This window comes from Penaeus monodon, chromosome 12 (genome assembly GCF_015228065.2).
Source record: "Penaeus monodon isolate SGIC_2016 chromosome 12, NSTDA_Pmon_1, whole genome shotgun sequence".
Classification (NCBI taxonomy): Eukaryota; Metazoa; Arthropoda; class Malacostraca; order Decapoda; family Penaeidae; genus Penaeus; species Penaeus monodon.
The window spans coordinates 13,465,244-13,482,743 of NC_051397.1; the positions used below are offsets into that span (position 1 = coordinate 13,465,244).

At 38.2% G+C, this 17,500-nt stretch overlaps 1 protein-coding gene across 1 annotated transcript in view; it reads right to left on the reverse strand.

The window, feature by feature from the left end:
• Positions 1 to 9,225: 9,225 nt before the first annotated feature.
• The window catches only part of LOC119579320 (D-beta-hydroxybutyrate dehydrogenase, mitochondrial-like), a 19,642-nt gene continuing 11,367 nt past the window's right edge, over positions 9,226 to 17,500 (reverse strand). The window contains 4 exon segments of the mRNA XM_037927084.1: positions 9,226 to 9,528; positions 10,629 to 10,717; positions 11,065 to 11,129; positions 14,663 to 14,771. Of these exon segments, the coding sequence (XP_037783012.1) occupies positions 9,436 to 9,528; positions 10,629 to 10,717; positions 11,065 to 11,129; positions 14,663 to 14,771 (356 nt within the window). The 3' untranslated portion in view covers positions 9,226 to 9,435.

The window sequence follows — 17,500 nt, forward strand, 5'->3', positions numbered from 1 at the left end:
TTACATTATATATATTATAAAAATTATTTATTTTATTTTATATTTATTATTTATGATATTATTTTTTAAAATTTTTTAAAAAAATATGTTGATATTGTTTCTGTTTTCTTTTTTAACTGTTTTTTTTATATTATGGTATTTTATATTTGTCTTTCTCTTTATTTTTATTTTTTTTTTTTAAAAAATTATTTTTTTTTTATCTTTTTTTTTATTTTTTTTTTTAAAAATTTTTTTTTTTTATTTTAAAAAATTTTTTTTATATTAAAAAAATCTATTCTTTATTTTTTTGAAATTGATGAAACCAACGCACACGCACACGCCACCCACACGCCACCGCACACACACACACCGCCACACACACGAAACACGCCACACGCACCACGCACAACCACCACCCCCCCCACACCCCCACACCCCCAACACACACACACCACCAACACAACCACACACACACACACACACACACACACACACACACACACAAAATCATAGACACGTGTTTATATACGTATATGATATATTGCTATTTCCCTTTCTTTTTCACTTTGTCTTTCCCAAATATTTAAGCATTGTTTTTTCTTTTTGTAAAATTTTTTGGATATTTTTTTTTTTTGTAAAATTTTAAGCCTGTTATACCTAATATTTATACCTCTGTATGGATTATTAAGAATTACTATTGATTTTTTTTCTTTTCATTTTATTTCTGTGGATGATTTTTTTCCCCCCCCTCCCTATTTTGACTGGTTTTGATAGCGGGATTGTTGATATTACTTATGATCTATGCTATAATCATTAACTCTGAGGGTACAAATTTAATGGGTGTACAAAGTGGCCGTGGACATTAGGATCACAAATTTGTATTTTAATTGTGTGTTTATCAACGTGATGTGAAAGAAAGGTAAAGCCCTAACTTCAGAATGAGGAAGTGTTGGTCCCTCTGCAGGTTTGTTATGTATTCCCCACTAGGAGAAGCTAGGGCTCTACCACCATTTTTATACTTTCATATTGAGCTGTCCAGAGTTAAAGAAAAAAAAGAAAAAGAAAAAGGAATTCTCTTTCTCCTGTCCCTTTCCCCCCCCCTTATCTCCTCCCCACCCTCTCCTTCCCCCCCTTATCTCCTCCCCCACCCTCTCCTTCCCCAGTGTCCTTGGTCAGTGTCAGTCTGCCTTCATCCTGTTGCATCCCCCTTCTTCCTGATCCACATCCCCAACCCAATCCCACAGATGTTTGCCAGTTACTTGTTCACATTGAGACTGAATACGCTCCCTTCAATCTTCAAGTTAGCAAAATGAGTAATATGTGTTTTGCATAGCATTTTGTACCAACCCGCAAGTACCCTTTTTGTTTGTTTCCTTCTGTACATTTTTTATTATACTTGATTATCATATATTTTTCATGAATATTATAATTATCATATTGTTTTACAATGGGATAGTCTGCAGCACAATATCTCTATCTTGGGCAAGTATAATGTTTGGATTTTGCTGTAAATTTTGGTTTAGGGAGTTGCCCGTATTTCATTTTGGTGGTGCGATTGTTAGAAATCCCTCCATGCTTTATTTTCTGTGTACATTTGAATTACACTCATATGCTCATTGACATGTACATATATATGCATTCACACCCACATCTACACACAAGTACATACAGATTCTTATCTTTGGGTATATCCATACACACAGACCCACACATATTTGTGAACACATTCATCATCGATAAAGGTACATTTAGATTTATGTATATGTAGAAGGATGTATGAAAGTATTTTTGCATGTGAGCTGTAATGTGTAGTGTGTAGATGTAGTTTTGTATGGTTTTATGTTCATATTATGTTTTTTTTAATCTTTTTATAGTCCTATACACTTGCTGTAGATGAAACCTAAGAGTGAAATACTCTGTAGATTTTTTTTCTCTTCATTCCCTAGCTTGTCACTGTTACAAGGAAAACTTAAATTTGTATGCTTTTATCTAGGTTCCATTGCCCATGAACTTGACCTCTAAAACACCACTAATTGAATATTATATACACATATGTTCACAAAGGTCCAAGAAACACGCACAATAAGAGAGTGACTCACATGCATGTCAACAAATATTTGCTTAATCAAGAGCTCCCCCCCCTCCCCACTCCCTCCCTGTCCTCTCTCTCTCTCTCTCTCTCTCTCTCTCTCTCTCTCTCTCTCTCTCTCTCTCTCTCTCTTCTCTCTCTCTCCCTCTCTCCTCTCTCCTCTCTCCTCTCTCCTCTCTCTCCTCTCTCTCCTCTCTCTCCTCTCTCTCCTCTCTCTCCTCTCTCCCTCTCCTCCCTCCCTCCCTCCCTCCTCCCTCTCTACCTCCCTCCCTCCCTCCCTCTCCCTCTCCCCTCCCTCACCTTCTCCTCTTCTCCCCCTCCCTCTCCCTCACCCTCACCCTCACCCTCACCCTCACCCTCACCCTCACCCTCACCCTCTCCCACTCCCTCTTCCTGTTTACCCTCTCTCTCACCATCCTCTTCTGTACACCATTTCTTCTCACTCTTTCTCTCCCAAACAATCCAGGAAGGAGATTAACAAGAAGCAATAAGGTCGCCTAGATAGCATACATGTACGAATGCGTGAGGAGTAGTGCAAGTCTGATCTCATTAGGGAACCTCAGTACTCCCTCAGTGTGGTAGCCTAAACATTTTTCATTTGTGATGTTTCTGATGTAACGTTTTTATTATTATTTCAGACATATTTATAGGTGTTTGACCTACAGCTGATGGGCATTTTCTAATAGTTTCTCCTGATCACATATCGACTCCTTTTTCTTTTCTGCTCCTTGTCATGGTAACTGCTGCCATCTGCTAGAATCTGCTTAAGGCCTTTGGAGATTCTGCATCCTCACTCTTCATTTCTTGATTTTTCTGTGAATTTCAGTCCATGAAGAAAATTCTAAATTCAAAGATTTCTGTCCACTCAGTGTTAGTACATAACCCCTCCATTTATGCTAATTCTAGTGATAAAATCTTCCACCCAATGAAGGTTACAACTTTTTATCTTATTTAACCTAATGTCAGCAGGTGGCAAGATTACAATGCCATGCCAACTATAATATAATTTAATCTATTGTAGATGGCTCTACAAGTGCTTAGTCACCAAGGAGTCAGCTATTAGTCTTACATATTTCACCTGTTTACCATATTTGTTCACTTTTTGAAAGCTTTATTTCTATTATTTTATTGTCTTTGGTGTTATTAATATTTTAATAACAATTTAATAATCATAATAGCACTTAGAATGGTAACAATGTCAGTATTAATAGTACTGGAAAGAAAAACACATTTGCCTGCCAATTCAAGGAATGGGGAAATCAGGATCGGTCACTAGGACCAACTGATAGACTCCTTGCTGGCTGAGCATTCATAGAGCCATCTGCATGTAACAGAACTTACTAAAATCTAAATGGGACGGTACATAAACCCGCTGATATTGGGTTAACTGTTTGTTTTATTCCTGTATTTTTGTATGATTCTCTAATCATGCCTGTCCAGATAAACCATTCACACAGTGTTTGTACCTGCAGATTCACATCTTTACAAGTTACAAATACCTCCAGTTTTGAAAATGCTATGGCAGTTCACTTGTTTATTTATTTTCTCTGCGTATCGCAAAAACACTTAACATTGTATGTATCTTCATTGTCTCTTGTACTCCCTCTCTCAGCCACATAGAACATAGAAAAAAAGAAGAAGAAAAAAAAGTGGGTATGCATATTTTCCTTGTCGCCCCATGAAACCCAAATTCGAAGTACAACATGTCACTTCTTGCAAAGAGAGAGATGCATCTTCATACTTAGCTTGGTGGATACTTAAAAGGTCTTAATTGTTGCAAGCAATTCTAGCCCATTTAATTTTAATTTTGTACTTTATTAATTAGTGGTTTTAGTGCTATTGTTGTTACTATAATGATGGTGATGTGCAGTGACAGTAGAAATTATTATAAGGTCACATTATTAATATTATTACTGTTGTTATTATTATATAGTAATAATAATTATTATTACTGTTGTTATTATTATATAGTAATAATTATTATTATTATTACTGTTGTTATTATTATATAGTAATAATTATTATTATTATTACTGTTGTTATTATTATATAGTAATAATGTAATGTTTTATATTATCATTTTTTTTTTTATACATTTTTTTTTTTCACAGCTATCATCATCATTGTTAATATTAGTGTTGTCATCTTCTGTATATGTTAATTCCAACTCACCTCTTCTTCACCATTTGTCTTTTTAAAGAACTGTAGTATTGCTTGTTTCCTAAGATACTTTTCATAAGATGAAGTTCATGCTGTGACAGTACAAAGCTTGCTATTTATATGATTTCATATATGAATATTTTAGATATGTTATTGTTATCTTTTCCAAAAGTTATTCTTGTGAAGTTGCAGGTGAAAATCAGATGTGTCAGCTGACATTCACACAATAGAGGAAGAACTTTATGGAAGTTTCATGTACTTACATTAGTGCAAGAATGTTATTATGAAGTTCACAGACTATTGTCATGGTTAAGTGGAATGGAAAAAATAGATATATATTTTTATAAAGATCCATCAGTCTTATTTTCTCTCCAGGAAGCAGACTTCTGATAGAATATGAAGATAGTTTATGGATGAAACTACTTTTGACTGTATGAAATAAAGTTTTAGAAGATGCAGGTTGAAAAGTACTGAGAGAGATATTAGCAATTTGTCAGTGTTAGTCCAGTTACAGATTTAATGTTTTCAGGGTGCTTTAAGATGAAGCATTGTAAATATTATGTTGAAAAGATTAAACATTGATTTTATTATGATTTAGTGAATTTGAGCTTAATATATACGTGGAAATGAACGAGTTTAGTTATACAAACATAATGTATCCAGCAATAATATATATGAAGATGTCATCAGTTTATTTTTGTAAGATTTCCCCCCCCCCCACTCCCCCATTTTTTCCTTTATTCTTTATTATCATCATTATTAATATTATGATATAAGATCACTGCAGCTTTTTTGCATTGGCTGTTTCTGCAGGGTGATTGGTCGGATGAGTTCATGAATGTATGGGGTTTGCGAGAATTCCAGGTAGCACTGTACTGGTGGTTTAGTTAAAATAACTAGATAGATAGTTTGGTACGATAGTTAGAACAGCATCAGTTAAGGGTAGAGGAGAAAGCTGATAGGTAGGCAGGTAGAGAGATAGAAGATAGAGATAAGAGAGTTAGTTATGGGTTGATAGAAAGAGAAATTTTGAGCATCAGGATGTGTAATCTTACTGTGAGTGTGAGGCAGTGATGACGGTCAAGTGTTAGATGAATACCTATAGATTTATACTGAATGTACATAAAGTAGTTGGATGTTGAACTCCTGTTTGTTTGTTTGTTATCATGACAAGACCATCAGTGAAATGATGTTGCATAGAGACAAACACCTGTTGGCCCATTAGTTGGAAACCATGTACTAAAGTAGACCTCTTCTTCACATTTCCTCATAGGGTTGGAGTGCATCAGACTATCAATACAATCTAACATACAAGTTTTTAAAGAAATGTAAAAAAAAAAAAAAAAAAAAAAAAAAAAAAGATAGTGTGTATGATATTTGTATAGTGATTGGTGTATGATTTTATCCTATTTGTATATTGGTTTTTACAAAATCATGTCTTTAATATCCTTGTTTATATTTTATAAAAAACTAAAAAAAAAGATAAGAAAAACAAAAACAAAAAAAACATAAAAAACAAAACAAAAAAAATTCAAAATAAAAACTTCCACAAACACTTTGTTGGTTTGAATTACCTGACAAAAAATTGTTTTTATATCATGATTATTGATATACTTGACCAATATGTAGGGTTATGGAAGCTAAAGCTCAAGAAAAAAAAAAGTGCATTAAAATTTTGATAACCAATTCCCTCCCTTATAGTTATATAATGATGTGGATAAGTATACTTCAGTATAGTCTAACATTTATTGAAATTGTGAAATGGGGGCTACATAGTCCTTGGGGTTTTACTGATTCTAGTGTGACAATTCTTCCATTTTCATGACATACTTGAACACGGTGTAAGCGAACCGTTGTTAGCAAACACTACATCATGTAAATATTTCTTAAGGACCAAAACTCGGCTAGTTAACAGGTTGCCAGATTTGTTCATGGTTTACGAAAAGAACTTTGTATGGGAATTAGTCTAGCACGTTTATTTGTTCTGACCCTGAACCATTCTATAGAATTTATACTTTAAAATAATCCAGTATATGGGATCAAATTGGACAACTTGCCATGTTATGCAAGTGTTGGTTAATTGCAACTGAAAAATGTTAGCTTAATGCTAATTATGATCATGTGCAGCAGCAGCAGCAGATTAAACAGAAAATAGGAACAAGAAAAAAGAAAAACGGAACAATTGAATATAACATAAAAGATGTAAAATATAACAAAAGATAAATAAGGAAAAATGAAAAAAAAAAAAAAAAGAGAAAATAAAATGAAATAAAACAAAGAACAAGTAGAAATGAAAATAAGAAACTAAAACAGAGAATAAAATAAAAATAAGAAACTAAAACAGAATAAAATTGAACCAAAACCGTATCCACTGTAGGGCAGTATCACTTGCTTCCTAAAGATCTTGGCCCGTTTGGCATTCCCGCACGACGTTCATTGTTGGATTTCTGAACATGGACCGTCGGGGCTGGTGTTGAGTCCCCATGCGGCAAGGTTGCTGATTTTAAAGTGCCAGTTATAATCCGACATGACTCATTTAGCTCTGGGTCATCTTTGTGGGCGTGGCACACGACCTTGCCCACACAGGGGGCACGGTACCCTGTGGTGGAATAGCAAAGTGCCAAAACCGTCTGTCTCAGGGTTTTGGGGTCGGCTCCCAGCTAGTTTGCTGAGGGAATTGTTTCCTAATATAAGTTTTCCTTTCAAATTGTTGACGTGCTCTCTAAAGGAAAGAGTTCTGGTCAAGAGTGACCCCAAGGTAGACCGGGAAAGGATGGTGTTCCAGCTCATTGTTATTCCACCTAATTCCAAGCTTTCTACTAGCTTGATGGCTGTTTAGGTGGAAAGCGCAAACTGGGTTGTGCTTGGGTTTGCATTGAGGTGCCACTTTTGTAGTACTTGGAAAGGGTAGTTAGGGCGTCTGATAACCTTTCTTTGATGACGGCAAAGCTGTTGGATTGGGTGGCTGATCGTTTGTAAATGTTAGAAAAAAATGGAGCCAAGACAGAGTCATAGGGGAGAATACAATTAAGAATGAGAATAATAATATAAATATGTATATATAAATAGAAAAATGAAATAGAAATGTAGAAATAAATGTAAACATAAATATGAAAAAAATTAATATAAAAAGTAAATAAAATAATGTAAATGAAAAAAAACGGAAATTTACAGAAGACAATGAAAATGAAAATAAAATCAAAAATAGAAATAAAAAAATGGATGATAATAATACATATAAAAATAAAAAGTATAGAACATAAATAACAATGATATGAATATAAAACCAAAAATTAGAAAAATAAGAAAAAACGAAACGGAAACAGAGATAGAAAAAAAAAAAAAAAAATCAAACAAAAACAAAATGATTAACAGAAATAGAAATCAATAATGAAAATTTGAAAATTAGATCATAAAAATTGAAAACTGAAAGAAAAATCGAAAAAAATATGAATAAGGAAAACAATAATATTAATATAATTATAATCATTAATATAATACTTATTAATAATAACTCATTATGGCCTTTATCACTACTATATTAATAAATATTATGATAAAAATAATGATAATTGTTATCGTTGACATAATTCTCATTCCTAAACAGATTACTTCAAGCGTCTCGCAGAAATTCCCTCATTCACCCTCATCTTCTGCCTCTCGCCTCCTCTTTCCTTTTTCCTCTCCCCTTTCGCACTCTGCCACCCCTTCTCCCTCTCCCAAATCTTTATTTTCATTCTTCCCTTCTCTGTCTAAATCCTGCATTCGCTCCTCCCACTTCCTCCTCAACCTCTTTGTTTTCTTTATTCCTTCTCTTCTTCCCCTTTCGCTTTTTCTCTTTATTTTGCTCTTGCTTTCCCTTTTATCATTAGCACTGGTGTGACTGATGTTATCAATATTACTATTATTTTAATTATTAATAGTAGTTGAAAAAACACTAATATAATTTTACTGATAATGGTATTGCTGCCATTAGTATTAGTATTATATCATTATCATTATAGTTAATGTCGTTATTATTATCATTACTATTATCATGCATATTAATAATAATGGCAGTTATGATATTATCATTATTAAGAATATTATAACATATTTTGCATTATTATTATCATCAATATTATCATTATCATTAGTTATTTTTATCGTTATCACTTCTATATTTTTTATTACTATTATTATTATTATTATTATTATTATTATTATTATTATTGTCATTATCATCATCAACATTATTGATATTATAATTTTCATCATACCACATATTCATTTTCAAATAATTTTCATAATTATTACCATTACAATAAGAAATATCGTTATCAATACCATTATCATTATTCCTTAAAAAAAAAAATGCAAGGAATGGCATCATTCGGCGAGGCCTGTTAGAGACCTACTATATAACCTGTCCACCTTCAACTCCGAGAGATGAGTGGACAGTGGTGGACAGAAACCTTGGCTGTGGTTTGTGTGCAAGCCAGGTCGGGTCCGTTCATGGAGTGGGGAGTCACTCCGGTTACCACACGGGAATGGTAGGCGGAAGCTTGTGACCAGGGAATGGCGGGTTTCCATGACGTTGATGGTAGTTTTGTTATTAATGATGATGGTGATGATATTAATGATAATGGTGATGGTGATGAAGTACATGCTCTTTTCGATATACTGTAGTGCCTGGATGCTATTCTGATAAATCTCCACCTCTGAATTCAAGAGATCTACTTATTTACCGATATTTGTTTTACCCTAAAATATATCAACAATCAACTCTTCTGAAACCTTGGCCATTATTTATTATTATTCTTATTGTTATTGTTTTCTTTTTTACTGCAATACCAACGTTTACTCGCTTGTATCAGTCTATTTGGTTCAAAGGCAACTCGACCATCCGTCACGATCTGTCAGTAACTTATCTTGTAATTCTGGTGACAGGTCAATCATCAAATCAATAAAGGGTTTCTACTATATTAACTCGTTCTGTAGAGAAAGAGAAAAAAAAGTGAAATAACAAGGACTTTATTTCGCAAAATTCTTACAGACCGTAAGGTGAAGAACGCACATGCACGCACATGCATATATAACAGGGGTAGCTACACCAAAAATTACAACCACTGTTTAAGCAACAGCCAAACACATTTATGCATATCTGGCTGATACTTATCTTTTAATACTATTTGTAAACACTACTACCATGCTACTCTTTTGCTGACTCAACATGGAATGGAAGAAAAATATCTGTTAAGGGGAAATACATCTGTCACGGCTTTCGCATGAGCTTCCACCACTTCGCTGACGTCCGTCTCCTGTAGGGGGAGGGGGGGGGAGGTTTGTTTACATTTTGTTTTATTATTATTTATCTTTCATCAAAATTATGCACATTATGTTTACTACATCATTTATATACTTTATATATTATACACACACGCACACACACATACACACACACACACACACACACACACACACATATACATATATATATATATATATATATATATATATATATATATATATATATATATATATATATATATATATTTGTGTGTGTGTGTGTGTGTGTGTGTGTGGTGTGGTGTGTGTGTGTGTGTGTGTGAGTGTGTGTTGTGTGTGTGTGTGTGTGTGTGTTTGTGTGTGTGTGTGTGTGTGTGTGTGTGTGTGTGTGTGTGTGTGGTGTGTGTGTGAGTGTGTGTGTGTGTGTGTGTGTGTGTATACAATATGTACATATACATATATATACACACATGTATATATACACATATATAAATGCATGTAAATATATGCATGTATGTATGTTTATGTATCTATCTAAATTTGTATGTGTGTTTTTTTTATATGTGTCTGTGAATATATAGTATGTTTGTAGATGTATGTATATGTACGTATGTAAAATTGTACATATGCATGTATGGACACCCACAAACAGTATGTACGAATATAAGCTCATTTTATTATATATTATTTACATTATATATACATACATATACATACGTGTCGCGTTGTGTTGTGCATTATAAGAAACGTATATAGAAAAAAAGAGAAAAGGGGGGATATATTATTAAAAAAGAGAAAATAAAAAATAAAAAATAGAATCTAAAGAAAAAAGGCTTTCTTTATTTTTATTACCGTGTAAGTGCTGTTTATTTTTTTTTTCAAATAATCAACATGAAGTTAAATCAATGTCCTTTAGAAGACTGACCTCTGATTCAATGATAATTGTGGATTAATCAAAGACGATAAATACCACGCGCACCAAAGAAAATGGGAAAAGGGGGTGGACAGGGATAAAGAAAATAAAGATCACAAAGGAAGGAAGAAAGAAAAAAAAAAGAAAAGAAATGAGAAGAAGGAAAGGAAAGAAGAAATGATTAGGTTCAAACAGAACTAAGAAATCTATCCTGCTTACCCCTCTATTGCGAACTACTTGGTCGAAAATACACCCTGACCTTGTAATGTCTTTACCCCAAGTAGGCGTCCAGTGGTCTTGATGAGATTCTGTTGAAGAAAAAGAAATACAGCCACCCAACCATATCTATCTATCTATCTATTCATGCGTACGCGCGCGCGCGCACACACACACACACACACACACACACACACACACACACACACACACACACACACACACACACACACACACACGATATCTCTCTCTCTCTCTCTCTCTCTCTCTCTCTCTTTCTATCTATCTATCTATCTATCTATCTATCTATCTATCTATCTATCTATCTATCTATCTATCTATCTATCTATCTATATCTATCTATCTATCTATCTATCTATCTATATATATATATATATATATATATATATATATATATATATATATAACAATCTATTACCACTTGTGTTGGGAGAGAGGAGCTCAATTCGACAAACGTTCACGCCACGATGTTTCAACTGTTTTCTGAAAATCGAAAACATGAATTATAGTTGTATTAAAATCTAAAATCTACCTAAGAAATACTGAAAACTGTGATTGATATTTGATATTCATAAAAAAATAAATAAGTAAAAATAACAGGAGTAAATGGAAGTGTATTTCCATTCTATTTTGATTATATTTTGATCATTACAGACTACCTTCCTTGATATCAGTCATCGTATCTGGAAATTCACACACACACACACACACACACACACACACACACACACACACACACATACACTATGGCATATACATAAGTACCAATAGACCACGTGGCTGTTTACCACGTGGCTCCAAATCCCAAATAAGAACCATTCACTCAGGAGGGCGTAGATGACGATGTTATCTGACCTCGCCTGACCCGACAGTTCGTGCTTAGCGCCCGGCGTGGTAAGGCGGGCGGGTTGACCTGACACGTGACCCCGCTTAAACATCGTCTCGTGTGTTCCCATACTGTGTGGTTCTCTTATCAATAAAGAGATACGCCGTTATACCAGTATCACTATTCCTGCAAAGCCATTGTACTAAGGTTCATAGCCTTTTATAATCTGGTAGCAGCGGAGCTGTTGCGTCCTTTCGGCTGCAACAGGAACACACCACCTCCAAAGAAATGTCTAAGAAAAAAATCACATAAGTACACGTTTGTGCTCCCTTTTCTTATTTCTTTTCCCTTCCTTCTCCCATAAATGTGTTAAGCCATTGTTTTTGTTGGGTTAAAGTGCTAAATGACAGCAAATGGCACGTTCTCACTCTATTCTTTTGATCTCAGATCGCATTACCGTGTGATCGCGGTATGTGGTCAACAAACATGAATATCGTTCATTAGTTAAGTGGTTAATTAATTTCTCTCGCGTTTAGAGATTTATGTTGTTTCAATTGCAACGAATTTGATGCGTTCGTGGTTTTATCTTATCACGAATATCACTTCATTTTATTTCATTCCTCCCCTCGCCCCGACCTGACCGCACATTTTCTTTCGCTTGTGGTCACTTGGGACGAGGAAAAGGTCAATAGATGACTGTTTGTTTCCCGTCTTGACCTGAGCTCACTTTCTCTTTTTCCCGGTCAAGCCTAGTAAATTAACTGTAGCACCATTACTTACTTATTGGTGACACGTTCTATCGGCGCTAGAACAGAGCTTGTAACGCAATTTTATATAAATTTATCATTTTGAGTATAGCGGTGGATCTTACAGATTTTCCTGGCCCGTTCGCTTCAGTGTACGGCATTTTGGGTATAGGATCCCCCTGTCGATGAAGTCTAACATGTATAGCTAGACATGGCTACCTCGGCAGTTCAGATTTTCTGACCCCGAGAAGATTTGCTCGCTAAAAAGTTGGCGAATATTTTTTTCACGTCACCATTCACTATTTAATGATATGCGACATTCTGTCGCATATCATTAAATGTTAAATTCAATGTGGTAGTTGAAATAAATTTTAGCTAGCATTGCTAATTTACCTCAGTTTTGTTATAGTGAATGTTGATATTCGTGTTTGTGATTCATTCTCTGCGAGAGGTCACTCCCACTTTCGGTCTCATTCACGCTCGCTGTTGCTCACACACACACATGCACACACTCACTCACTCACTCATCCATGCAGGACAAAGGACAGTGAAACCTTTTCATAAATAGGGTTTGTTTCTGTCGTAGAGCCGGCGTAAAGATCTTTGATGTATCTCTTTAGCCCGTGGTGACGAGTGACTCCTACATGATTTTACATTATTTCTTCTCTGTGTGAGGACAATTGGTTCAAGTAAATCCTTGAGGATTGCCATTGTTGTTTCCCTTATCTACTCTCATATCTATCAGAGAGGGTTAGTAGTTCAAGCCAGGTCCATGCGGATTGCTACTGATGTCTCTGTCTCCTATTTTTTCTTTATCTTGTGAAAATAAAACACACACACACACAAAAAAAGACGAAAATAAAGTTAAAAACGAACATTAAAAACCGCAAATTAATATAACTAACCGGCTAGGGGTACTTAACACCCCCTTTTCTCAGTTGCCTTTCTTTTTTGCTATCTGGCCCTTATGTGTATGATCTGTTTTCTCGACTATATATAGCAGTCGGATCGACGGTAACCGACACGGCATCGAAGGAGGACCCTGCAGCAGAACCGGTCACTTTAGGATGCTGTGGGAAGGACGTCACTGAGAGATCGCCATAGGCCTGTGAACCAGAATGTTCGTCAGAGCAGGTGTTAAGCCGCCTGCCGAGACGTGCGTAGATCCAGCAAAGGACCAGGAACTCGCCAGCGCAGGTACCAGTCGCCCCAGGATGATGAGGATGGGCGACGCTTGCCTGGACGACCGCAGATCCAGTCAACTCCAGGAGCTCGTCAGTGCAGGTATCAGCCGCCCTGAGATGCCGCCCCTGCTGGACGCCCATAGATCCAAATGAAGATTATGAGGACGTACAGATCGAGCATGCCCCCGTGAAAGACCTGGACGAGATCTGTGGATGTGTGGACGAGGACGCCGCCGAGTTAAGCCTGGACGAGGACTACGAGGAAGTCTAGACGAATCCGAAGTCAAGGAGGACCTGTGCAAGACTTTCGAGGATGTGTGGACGTCGAGGATGGACAGATTACACCGAGGACCAGGAAGATGAGGACGACAGGGACGAGCAGCCACGAAGATGCACCAGGACAACGCACGCGAGAACGAGATGACCAGCCAAGTTAGGTCACCCTTGAGGCAAATCTAAGGTGCCTCGAGGGCGAGGCGCGAGTAGGTGGCCGAGCAATATGGCATATCCATAAGTACCAATAGACCACGTGGCTGTTTACCACATGGCTCCAAATCCCAAATAAGAACCATTCACTCAGCAAGGGCATAGTAAGAACGGCCTAGCACTCCCCCTCCGGGCGGTTTGACCTGACACGTGACCCCGCTTAGTCTCGTGTGTTCCCATACTGTGTGGTACTTTTATCAATAAAGAGTAATGTTGTTATATCAGTATCCCTGCAAAGCCATTGTACTAAAGGTTCATTGCCTTTTACAGACACACACACACATAGCAATCTATCATTATTCGGACTGAAAAAAGCCGTATTACAGTACCTGGATTCGCTACAACATTAAGTCTGACCTTTCTCATTCCACGCCTCATCTGGCAGTTAATGCTTCCCCACAGCTTCCCCTCCTCCGTATATTATCAACGAAATAACTAAAAGATATCCCAAAAATGAAAGGAAGAAACGTTTTTTTTCCCTCTTTTTTTCTTTGATTTTCTTACTAAACAAGGAATGCTCTTATAAGAAATCACATACGGAGAATATACAAGTGTATATGTTAAGGAAATTCTCTAAAAATTAGGAAGTGAAAAACAGAAAAATATAAGTGGTATTTTTAACCTGAAATAATCGGCGTGCATATAAGTTTACCCAATTAAACAACTAAATAAATAGAAAAATAGGAAAATGTAATCCAGGCGGTAAATAAGTAAACAAGTGAATAAACAGAGGAACTCATATGGAAACTTTTTTTTTTTGTTCTCATCACTTACCTTAGACACTTATCAAAGTCTTCAAACATAGAGTTGGAGACCAAGTAATGTTGATCTTCGCGCCATGAAGACAGCTCACGATATGTGCACCCAATTGTTACAATTCGACCTGCATCGGGGTGAAAATAACTTGCGTTGGGTTTGAAAATTCGTTTTGCGGATATTGGCAGTGGTGATAATAATGGTGGAATATAGTGGCAATGCTGTCATGGGTAATTTCATTAATATCAAAATTACGGCAAGAGTACATTTACACACCCACACACACACACACACACACACACATACACACATATATATATCTTTATCTTTGATCATATCATATATATAATTATAAATATAGTTATATATCATCATCATCAAGGGGCTAACGCCGACGGGGGCGCATGGCCGCATCCACCCTTCGCTTCCAGCCACGAGGATCCCTCGAGGCGAGTCTCCAGGCAGGCCCACGGCCCATCTCTAATTCCTCGCGACAGGTCTCGTCGAGTTGCCCAAGCCATGATCTCCTGGGTCGTCCCACAGGTCTCCTCCACCCAGGGTTGTCTCGCAGAGAGACAACCTGATGGGCAGGGTCGTCCACAGGGAGACGAGCTAGGTGGCCATATAGCCTGAGTTGGCGATCCCGGATTATGCAAGCAACAGGTCCCATGCCAGTCTCACGGTGTAACTGCCGGTTGGACACGTGGTCCTGCCAACTGTACCCCATGATCCGGCAAAGGGACTTGTTACAAAAGGCATCAAGACGAGACTCCAAGGCACTAGATAGCGTCCAGTTTTCACTTTCATAGAGCAAAACTGGCAGTATCAAGGCCTTGAAGACACACAGCTTGGTCCTTCTGCATAGGTACTGACATCTCCAAACGCTCTTGTTGATCGAGTTCATGGCTCCTGTTGCCACACCAATCCGTCTACTGACTTCTTGGTCTGACAACCCAGAGATATGGACTACGCTACCAAGGTATGTAAAAGTTTCTGTAACTTCAACGTCCTCGCCGCAAGCATGGATCGACTGAACGGGTTCCCCTAACAGGCCCCCAAAGTCCTGAATCTTGGTCTTGGTCCAGGAGATCTCTAGGCCTAGGAGCTTCGCCTTATTGCTAAATGCACCAAGATCCACCACAAGTGACTCCAAGGACTCAGATAGGATGGCAACATCGTCGGCAAAGTCAAGGTCTGAGACCTTGATATTGCCTAGTGTTGCTGACTTTGGCTAGTAGCTCTGCCCATTATCCAGTCCATACATGTGTTGAAAAGTACTTTCAGTACCAGTATAAAGGCTTGCTATTAGGCCAATAATCTGTGTCGGAATCCCCCTGAGTCTCAAGATCTCCCATAGCGATTCCCAATGCACCGAATCAAACGCCTTCTTGAGGTCGATGTAGGCTGCAAGCAACCCACGACCAAACTCACGATGGCATTCCACAATTACTCAAAGCGCTTGTATATGGTCTATCGTGGTCTTGCCAGGAGTAAATCCAGACTGCTACAGTCTCTGATGCCTCAGTAGGTGGTTGAGGATCCGTTTCAGAAAAATGTGGGCGAGAACCTTGCCTGGTATGCTGAGCAGTGTAATGCCACAGTAGTTGCTACAATTCCAACAATCCCTTTTCCCTTCCAGAGAGGGATGACCACGCCCCTCAGCAAGTCAGGGGGAATGGTACTAGACTGCCAGATGGCAGTCAGGACTGTATGCAGGCCCCGGGCCATAGGTTCACCCCCAGCCTTTAGCAGTTCAGCAGGGATATCACATATGCCTGCAGCTTTCCCATTCTTCAGCTTGGAAATCGCCATCCTAACCTCTGTTAGGGTGGGAGGTTCCTAGCTGATGGGTGAGTCCGGCACAGGCACTGAGACATCGCTTGCATCCAAGCTAACTGTTGGAGGGTCTACCTGGTACAACTGCTCAAAATACTCAGCCCAACGTTCACGAATCCCAACATGATCTGAGATGATCCGTCCGTCTGCTGATCAGACTGCAGTCATCTGTGAGGAGGGCTTAGAGTTCAGTTTTCTCAGGGCTTGGTAGGCAGGGCGAAGGTCATTTACCAAGAAATGGCCTTCGACCTCCTCAGCAAGATTCCTGATGAACTGTTCCTTGTCCCTTCTCAGCAGTGTCTGTACCCTACGCACCATGGAGCAATGCAAGACTTGATTCCCATTCAGCCGAGCCTTGCGACACGCTTCAGTGGCCTCTAATGTCTCCAGGGAGATGGAATTTTGCCTTGCCCATGGGCGTATGCCAATGTACTCCTAAGCTGCTTCGAGTGTTATGCACTTGAAGAGCTCCCACAGAGTAACTGGGTCCGTCAGGTTGTTGAGTTCTGTGAATCGGTCACAGACTGCCATGGTGAACCCACAGGCACACTCCTCCCTTAGTCTGTCCAGGTGAAACACCTTAGAGTAGCCACTGGAGGGACGGGGAGTTTTGAAGTGGACCCGCAGGGTAGCCACAACCAGCCTATGGTCGGTGCCACAGAACTCGGCACTCTGGTAAACCCTGCAGTTCTGGAGGATCCTCCATCGCGTGCTAACAAGAATGTGGTCGATCTCCTTGGCTGCTGTACCCATATCGCTGTACCATGTCCAGTGATGCGGGTTGGAGCGCTGGTACCAGGAGCCAGAGATCCTCATTTTCTGGGACCTAGCAAAGTCCCGGAGAAGGAGGCTATTCTCGCTGCTGGGATCAGTTCCCGAGCCATGGGGCCGACAGACATCTCATAGCCAGCTCGGTCACAGCCGGATACCGCATTGAAGTCACCCAGAACAATGCGAATATCTCGCCGGGGGCAATTGTCTGCCACAGATGCGAGTTTGGCGTAGAACGCCTCTTTCACA